At 40.6% G+C, this 9,635-nt stretch overlaps 1 protein-coding gene across 1 annotated transcript in view; it reads right to left on the bottom strand.

Annotated features, from left to right (window-relative positions):
* Nucleotides 1-575: 575 nt before the first annotated feature.
* The window catches only part of LOC104507197 (nebulin-like), a gene marked incomplete at both ends in the record, with an annotated part of 24,010 nt that continues 14,950 nt past the window's right edge, over nt 576-9,635 (bottom strand). Inside the window, 8 exon segments of the mRNA XM_010148403.1 lie at nt 576-680; nt 1,446-1,553; nt 3,148-3,252; nt 3,945-4,049; nt 6,016-6,123; nt 6,898-7,002; nt 7,848-8,057; nt 9,348-9,548. Of these exon segments, the coding sequence (XP_010146705.1) occupies nt 576-680; nt 1,446-1,553; nt 3,148-3,252; nt 3,945-4,049; nt 6,016-6,123; nt 6,898-7,002; nt 7,848-8,057; nt 9,348-9,548 (1,047 nt within the window).

Below are 9,635 nucleotides of genomic sequence, written 5' to 3'. Positions count from 1 at the left end.
ACTTTACACAGGACATTCATATAGGTGCAAATTCCTTTTTTGGTCTGTACCAATGAAAGTGAGAAGTGCATCTACGCCAGACTAGGCCTTTCCCCTGAATCGTGCACAATCCAGTGGGAGTCCATTTACTCTAGTTTTTCCACTGCTAGTGGAGGAAGGAATCTGAATGACTGAAAAGATGCCGTGGCTTTGAAGAAGGTGTTTTTGGTTCCTTGTTTACTGAAGTGGATGTTGGGCCACCAGTAACAGAAACCAGAGGAGAGCTTCCCAGGAAGCACTTCGTGCATCGACAAAACAGCATCACAGAGAAGTTCTGGGACAGTTATGTCTCTGTCGGGGAAACAGAGTGGGACTAGAGGGACAGCAGATGTGTGGCATACAAGGACAGCTTGCAAGAGTGAGCACTTTAGTATGAAATCAGTGAAAATCTATTTTATTCAAGCAGCCTAAGAATTAGAAGCAACGTCCAAGCTCAGAAAGTTTCAGTGGAACTGAAAATACTCACTCACGGTCTCCACTGCCCATCCCAATCACTACCCAAAATCAAACGGAAGCATTGTCAAAACTAAACTCACGTTGCTGTTCAGCTTGTAGGCATACCTTGGAGTCTTAATATGAGCTGGATCTGCGATGACACTGCAGTGAGATTTATCCCTCTCGTACACTTCTTTGTATTTCAGCTAAAGAAAGACAAACATAAGAAAAGTTTACAAAGATAGTATCATCGTCAGAAAGAAAAGCATCCAAATCTGAAAAACATGACACGAACAATTGCTCTTGTCACAAGAAAATCGAACAGAAGGAAAAGAATCAGATCCAGCGCTCAGTTTGGAACCAAAAAGAGGTACTTCAATCCACAGACCACTTTTGAACATTTTTCTCTTTGTAATGATCCACTTTTCTATCTGAATAATACGGTTATTTTTTCCTCCTAGATTTCTTCATCATACGGGTGATCCACGTAGCATCTGAGTGACTTTCACACTACCTATTCTCACAGTACTACGCTGGGTTAGGGAAGTGCTAATGTCCTCATTTCATTTATGGGTATCTAAGGAACAAGACAAAGGTCAGAAAGAAAGCCTAGGGTAGGAGGAGGAATTAGGATGAGGACTCCCAAATCCTATGTTACTGTTCTATCCCTTTCATCTTCCCTTCTCTCTCTTTCTGGGGAAGAAAACCCAGAAACTAACACCCCAAAGCCACGATTTAATTAGCTACCAGTTCCAGCAAATGGCTCTCGCTACTGGGGAGGGCTGCTCTACCCCCCAAAAATTGTTACAATAATTGTTACAGATTATATTATTCCTTGACATTATTGGTGTCAATTAAAAAAAAAAATCAAGAGGAGAAACGTTGTATAATGGACTACTGAAAATGCCACATTCTTCATTATCACACTTCAAAGGTCATAACTCAGAGCAGGAGGGATTGACCACACTTACATCCTGGATCTGCTTGCTGACTTCTGTGGTTTGTAGGAACTGTTTTGGAGTGTCCGCAACCACAGTACACTTGTATGTCTTCTCTTCACAGTCCTCTTTGTATTCAGCCTGGGGATGGGGAAGAAGTGTATGTTAACCGCACAAACCAAGACAAAACATCTTCAGGAGATACGTTCAAATTCACACATGAAATTGCCAAATCCTTCCACCCAAGCCAAGGAAAGCTGAACATGCACAATAAGCTAAACTTGAGAACTGCCCCAGGCTGTGGGCACTGCTCCTCCCAACTCCGTTGGCAATTTTAATCTTAAACCCAGGACGTTCATTACCCCTCTTTGCTATTATGCTGTGTTTGTTGTTCCTTTAGCGCTACAGAAAGAGACAATACTATCTTCACAACCCTGATGAAGGTTTTTTACAATGTCTCAGGAAAGCAACTGTGATTCTCTCTCTACTTCAACCACCCGTGTTTCTAAGCAAGCAGCATGATTTAAGTTTGCAGTTATTTACCAGTCAGCAAAGGAGAAGTTTCTCTGCAATGACAAAGCCATGGAACGGGGCCAGGATTTCACTTTCTAGGTACTCTAAACCTGACCTGTCCTAAAACTCAGGCAGACAACAGGAACAACCTTGTCTTTCATGATTTTAGTCTGACCTGAAGACATCTTTAAGCCTGAATATATTTTGATTTATTTACACTTTCCTAAGGAAGATGAGCCTTCCACTCGGCATTAATGTACACAGACTTACTACTTCAGCAGAAGCCTCTACAGAAATCATTAAGACTTACTCCGTCCGTCAACCGAGTTGCATGTCTAAAATGCTAGATAACTAGGGAGTCAGCTATGGGAAGCTGCAATTGCCTACAACCAAGTGTAATTTGGTTCTCGTGAAAACTAGAGAGACATGGAGTTGGTCCATCTAGAGTAACATTTCATCCTATTCATTTTCAGACTGAATACTGAGGAAAAAACACCCAAGTATCACCAGACTACTCTCCAGAACAGTGAGAGTGGCACTTTTGGCATAAAACCTCTTACTTATCCCTTATTCCATGTCCTGATCTAGATGAAAGCAGGAAGATCATTCCAGTCTTAGGAGAAAGATCTGGGATGCTCCTCTGCAGTATTTCACAATCATTCTTAAGAGAGCAGTAAGACTAATCACTGGAAGAAAACACCAGCCCAGCACATATCCTTTCAGGATACAATGTGCCATCTGAAATAAACAGCAGTGACCTCACGAATGAGGAACGCACTCTTAGCCATTGCCTTAAATCACAAATCACTATGCCACGCTTGAAGGAAAGATCAGTTTCACCTAAAAACCTGGTGTGCAGAAGCTCAGATCATTTTTCTCTCTAATCTATTACTAAATTAGAAAATGAGCTCGTTCTCAGTGACACGCAAGTTTACTTCTAACACAAAGCTGAGATGGAAATATCTGATAAAAGGTATTCTATCCTGGCTCCAGCATCCAGCATTTCCTTCCAGCCTACACTATTTGGAGATTCCATGTGTAAACAAATCACTTTAAACCCATCTTTTCTCTGTTGAGTCTTAGAAGCATTTGCTATTCTTGTATGACATTAACGCCCAGGGGTGCTGCAGGTCTGAGCCTTGAAACTATCACCAAAATTAGAAATTAAACTTCTGAACAGTTCAGCATAGTAGTGCCCATCAAAAAACCCCCAATAGCTTACCTCACTGCCCATGTCCTTTACATGCCTAGCATGGGTGAAGGCTGGAGGCTGACCACCAGCATGATGACGGGGTCTGTCTTCTGTGGCAAGTTCCATGTACGTATACTGCAGCAAGAAGAAAAGAATATAAGAAAATACACATTTCAAGAAAGTTTTACTTCATTTTTTTTTTCAGAGGGAAAAAATGATGGTAAATTCACAGTTTACACCGGGAAAAAATAATGTGCCCATTCGTCTTCTGTACTGTCTGAGTTTGTACTCCTGATACTCTGTAGCTGCCAGTAATGTGCTCACAAACCAAGATGTCCAACGCCTGTGACATTAATGACCCCTCTGCCCTCCACCCAGACCCAGCTTTAGATAAAAGCATCCATAAGGTCTGTTTTTCTCTGATGAGCGTCTTTGTTTTGTTCCGCAAATTCCAAAATTCCACAAAATTTGCAGCTAATAAGTGAGATAATGAACTACTGCTATTATATTAATAAAATCTGATGATGAAGAAAGGTAGAGGGATAAAAATATTTATTCCTCTGATGAATTTGGAGTTTCAGGGAATTTGAACAGAACTGTGCCAGGGTTCAATGCTCTATTTCAGATGGACAAAGCTTAACATGTCCATCACACAGACATGGTCAAGACGAAAATCCATAGCCACTTAAAAATGAGCAAGAGTCACTTTAAACTTCCTCTCTAGGACTTCTACATTGCTTTGAAATGGCCTGGAAAAGTTTTGCTGTACTGTAAGACTGTATTAAGTGGGATCCTTTCACTATTTTTTATGACTACAAATTTGTCACCTGGATCTGTATTTTTTGTCCTTGCTTGGCTCTTAAGAAGTGAGATGTATCAAGGATGGCAGTGTATTCTGTCTTCAGCTCCTTGCCTGTAGCTCTGTAAACCAGCTGGAAGAAAAGATGACACAACAAAGCGGTGTCCAAGCACAGAACACATCTATTGTGACTTCCACCCCACCTCCACCTCTACCGTGGGCCACACAAGGCACACAGAGGCCCAGACAAGCTAGCTGGGGATCCAGGAGGGATGTGTGCCAGCAGGCAGGGTCTCCACACAACCTAAACATCCACACTGAGAGGCCAGCCCAGCAGCTGGCAAGCAAAGCACAGGGAACACCACCCGACTGTTCCAGCGGGCAACATGGGTCTCATCCCGCACAGCCCTGACGGCACTCACCCCCACAGCCCACAGCAGCTGACACACCGCACAGCACCAGGCTCTCCTGCACAGGCCTCACCGCTCCCAGCCCAGCGTCTCCTCGTCTGCAGGCCCACAGCCAATAAGCCGGGATGGGACAATGGGCACAACAGGACATTTTTTGCCCTACCTCTCGCTGAAATGTCAAGGAAGACTGAAAAGAGGTTGAACTCATCTCCCTGCAGTGAGGGAACAAACCAGACCCATGTGTGAGTCAATTCAGCTCCTGCAGAGCTAAGCCCTGAGAAGATCTTCTGGGGTACAGGAGCGACTGGGTCTGCCCCAGTCCAGACAGAAACAATAAATGCCCTGCTTCTTACACAAAACTTGGTCTCGGCTTTGTTTCCTACTGTCCGGCTGAGCCGCGTGGCTGCAGCATTAGGGGTGTGCAGACTTGCACGCGTGCAACGTGAAATAAGATCACACAAGCACCGGGCAACAAAGTCGAAGTGCAAACGGCCTCAACGAACTGCAGTGAGGGGCCTTTGCTTTGCACTGACTCAGAAACACCTTTTTCTTAGGAACACGCTGCTGAAGTGTGTCTTTGACTTCTCAAAGGCCTTTTTGTTGTCTCTGTCACTCTGGATCTTGGCTGCATGCATCAACCACATCATCTTCAGGTCATCCTCGATGTTACAGGCCCCTTCGTGGTGGCCCAGCTGCTTTCAGTGGTGAAGAATTAAAACCACAGGTATTTTCAATGGGATAGAGGTAGTGCACCTTGAAGTTTGAAATAGTTATTGTTCAACTTTGTAAGGACTTGCTAGCAAAAAGGACTGTAAGAGAAGTATAAACAAGCCAAACAAGTAAAAGTTTTCAGTCTACTTAAGCCTAAACAAATGGTAGTTGCTATGGTAACAGACGATAGATAAGAAACTATTGTACAAGGTGAGCCGGGCAGGCCGGACCTAAGGAGGAGACCCTGAGACAAACAACTGAAGGGTTGGACTAAGCATACGCAAGAAGAAGAGGTAAAAAGTTCAACAGTGAAGAAGACTCGGAGCCTTTATCTTGAGACCCCTGAGACAGACCACCACAGGGCAATGTGCTTGCGTAATAAGGAGCAGAATGCAAACGAATTCCTCGGAAAACAATGAATATGTACGAACAGTTGCTATGTAAGCTGTGTAATCACCTGCTTTAGGCACACGCTTTTGGTGGAATGATCCCCAGCGTGCCCAGCGCTGCAATAAAGAATACCTGCTTAACAACTTTGGTTGAACCTCGGTTGTTGAGACGAATCTATCGCGGCATCAGTAGGCAGTTTCGTATCGGTACTAACTGAATGAGAAACACAATTATCACCTCTTTTCAAGCTGTTGTTGCTATTTCTCTGTTGTTAATATAGCGGTTAAAACTTACGTATGTAATACATTTTAATTTTTCTTTGCACATTTTTCCAACATTTTTGGTGGTTTTATTACATGTCAAGGAGATATGATCTGATTTTTTATAATAATATATTATCTCAATTTAGATTATTGTATTTAATTTAATTAACTTTACACCATTACAAATTATGCAAACTATAGGGAGGGCAGCGATATAAGACTATTAACATTTTAAATGTCTCTTAATTTTAAATAAAACCCACCTTTATCCAAATGCCCTTACCAGCCCTATGCCCCACTAGATTTTCCGCTCTGTAAGACTTACTTCACTAGCCGTGTCTCTGGATGCCTTTGCTGACTTTAACGGTATGGCATCAGGAGGCAGATCGTAGCCTTCCCTCTTCAGCTCCTCATACCCTAACTTGTAATGTTTCTGTTGGAGAAGGATTCAAAGTAGTTATTGGAAATAAAGTTCTCAAGAGAGTTTTTCAATACTACAACTTTCCTCCCCTAAATATTGAATATAAAATTAGGAGATTCCAAACACAGTTTCATTCATCAGATTAAATTCCACAGGTTGCTTATAATAATGTAACTGATGATATGAAATATTTTAAAATTACTCTCTTTATGTTATCTGATTAACTCATTCAAGAATAAAATTTTCTTTTACTTAACATATTCACCTGAATGATTCATAGAGTCTCCTACAGAGGTGAATAACAATAATTCGCTATACCCGTTGCAATTATTTTTGTCTTCTTGAGTTCTTATGACAGAGCTGCTAATATTCCTTTACCAATGCATGTAGCCTGTATTTGTTACATTATAGGCAGCTGTTTGACGGAAATGACATGTTCCTGTGTAATTCTCATGAGGCAGTTCAGTATAATCAGATATTTTAACAAGAGTGACAGGCTTACTAAAATTTACTGAACACATATCTACAATGTTAATATGATCAGAAGGGATGAAAGAGAAAACTGCCAGCTTGTGCTGAACATTTTTTTGCTATAGTCTAGCAATTCCACTTTCACTTTACATTTTAGAAATTCCACTCGGGCTTCCCAGTGCATATGAATTTTCTCAGGAACAGATCACAGGTTACAGCTCGTGGAATTGCAGAATTACTCTGCTGCATTTTAAACTAAAACCACAATGGGTAATTGCAAATTCCACAACAGAAACATTGTAGAGACATACTTACATCATTTGTGTTAATTAAGTTTGATTTAACCAGCAAAATTTCAGGAATATCAGGCATGATGTGAACCTGAGTCTCGTCCTTGTCCCAAGCTTCTCTGTACAGTCTCTGAAAACAGACACAAACAAAAACACCTTGTCAGATAAAAGGCTCGCGTGCACAGCAGTAAATTCAGTTTACCTTCTCTCTACAATAGCAAAGCAAAGATGTACTATGCACGCAGGAGCGACACAAACAATGCAAGATATTAAAATGAAATAGTACAATGAATTCTTACTGAAATACTACGGTTTTTTCTTGTTTACATCCATGAAATGTCAGGGGAAAAGCATTATGACAACACATTTACATACTACATAGTAAAGGATCTCTTTTGCAGTTATTACTGAATAAGTTATACAACCCTAAAGACCTTAAACTTCTGAATAAGGCTTAGGGTTTCCTGATGACTGAGCGGTAAGGCACAGAACATCAGCATCTGATATTCGTCTTTTTAACAAGTGTATGCTAACGTATTCATTTATTTAATCACATGCCCTGTCTCTAGAGGCAACTTCACTTCTGGTTTTGGCATTAGATTTTCCTAAAACGATGTCCATGGCATCTGAGATAGTTGTGGACTTAATAGTGTCTGGGTGCTGCCGATACTTCTTTTCACTCGGTATTTCAGAAGCTTTCTTGTTCTTTTCAGATTTCAAAGATCCCAAAGAACTCCATCCAAGGCCTCTGAGCCATTGTAGGTCTGACTTGTATAGATTCTGTTAAGGAAAAATAATCAAAACCATGGTAGATTATTTCTCTGCTCATTTACTAAACCATATTAAAAGACTAAATGCTACTTCAGCTTCAGTCTGATCTATAATGACATCAAAAGAGAGTTATTAAAAATATTTTTCAATAAGCAGTCAGTATCTTACCAAGAAATACATGAATTGAATCTGGAGGAAGCTTACATCACTCTGTAGTTTGTAGACCCTCTTTGCCTGGGTGATGTCATTCTGGTATGGCAGGGAGGTCCAGCCGTGTAGCATCCGTTTGTAGTCTATATCCCTCACCAGTTCCTGACATTCCTTAGCTAGAAGGAAGCCTGGCATATCCACAGGCATATTTAACTTTGTCTTCCTCTTCTCAAAATCTTTCTTGTACTCCCTCTCACTCTGCATCTTGACAGAATGGGAACTGAGAAATGGGAAACTGATAAGCAAGGGACACAGGTCTTCCAAGTCTCAGGCTAGTGATTAGATAGGTCTTCTTTACTGCAGCAGCTTCCTACTATAGCTTATCTTGCGGACGTGAACCATATTTGGGGAATTTGAAATATATAGTTCTAGGATAACCAAAAACTTCTCAATTGGTTTAACAAAATTTTAATTTATAAGGCTGTCACATAGCCATTTCATAATGAATTCAGTTTGTGCACAGTTGATTTTAAGTACCAGCACTTGCAAGTCAAAGATTTGCTGCTGAACAACCATGCAAAGCAAAACCTAAGTGTTTTATATTGGCACAATTGTCACCTTCTCATATTTGAAAGCTGACAGAGAAGTTAGAATCACTGCCACTGTTTCTTCTCCCATATGCTAAGTTAAATATATACACAATGAACTTGTAATTTCGTAGTAAGGCATTTTTAACTTGATCGATTTCTATGGTAAATATAGAGTATGGACTATGCATATCTAGATTTCAAAATTAGGACTTACGCTTTCTATACATTATAAGGTAATTTAGGCTGTCCCTTTGCTAGCCTGAAGGTGGAATTACTGCTACTCTGAAAATACTACTCACATAAAAATTCTTCCCTCTGTTCTAAATTTGAATCCACCTTTGGATTTGAAGAAACTAGATATTAAATTAAAATGTATGGAAAGTATTAAAAAACTCTATCTGGCTGTAGTTCGCCTTGTTCTGTTTTGCCTGTAGAATATCTGATGTATCTGGCATCACATGAACCTGAATTTTATCCTTCACCCAGGCTTCAGTATAAGCATGCTATTGAAAAAAGTAGCATCAGATGTGTTAATATAGATGACAAAGGATGGCTTTCATCTTTCCATATGTGCACTTTGGATATCGATGGGTAACAAGATGAAGGTGCTGACTTAGATTTATTTTACTGTGTGATGACCTAACCCCGAATCAGCTGAATGAGGACCCAAGTCTTGCTTCTGATAAAGTCCAACTATCAAGATTTTCAGGGCCAGTAATTTCTATACAAGAATGAGAAGAATAGAGGTTGGAGAGGTAACAATGAGAAAAATGAGAACAGATTTATTTAACCAATGCTATTTAACAGTCACTGAGTGTTTCATTAAGGAAAAAGAAGAAAAAGAGAGGAACTGTAAGTGGCAGTTGTTTTTCCCAGGCAAACACTGCTACATAAAGGTGGTGACAGAGACTTACAGACTGTTGATTGAAATGGATTATATGTGAATGCCTAATTTTCCACTCACTTTGTTCATTATATTTGCATTCTGCTTTGCAAGGACCATGCCCATGGCATCATTCTGTTGCGTAAAGGGGAACATGCTGGGATGCTGGCGGTATTTCCGATCACTTGTGATTTCTGTGGCTTTCTTAGATTTCTCCACATCCAGAAAACCAGCAGGACTCCAGTCGATACCCTTGAACCACTCACTGTAATCCTGCTTGTACTGCCAAACCGAACACAAAAGGAAAGTTTACAGTTTACAAATGGCTCATACAAAATAATTCTGTTTTTTTCCAAAACACAGCTCTGA

This window comes from Eurypyga helias, unplaced genomic scaffold (genome assembly GCF_000690775.1).
Source record: "Eurypyga helias isolate BGI_N326 unplaced genomic scaffold, ASM69077v1 scaffold423, whole genome shotgun sequence".
Lineage (NCBI taxonomy): Eukaryota > Metazoa > Chordata > Aves > Eurypygiformes > Eurypygidae > Eurypyga > Eurypyga helias.
Note: the sequence above shows the minus strand (reverse complement) of the source record. Positions and strands in the feature narration are given on the sequence as shown.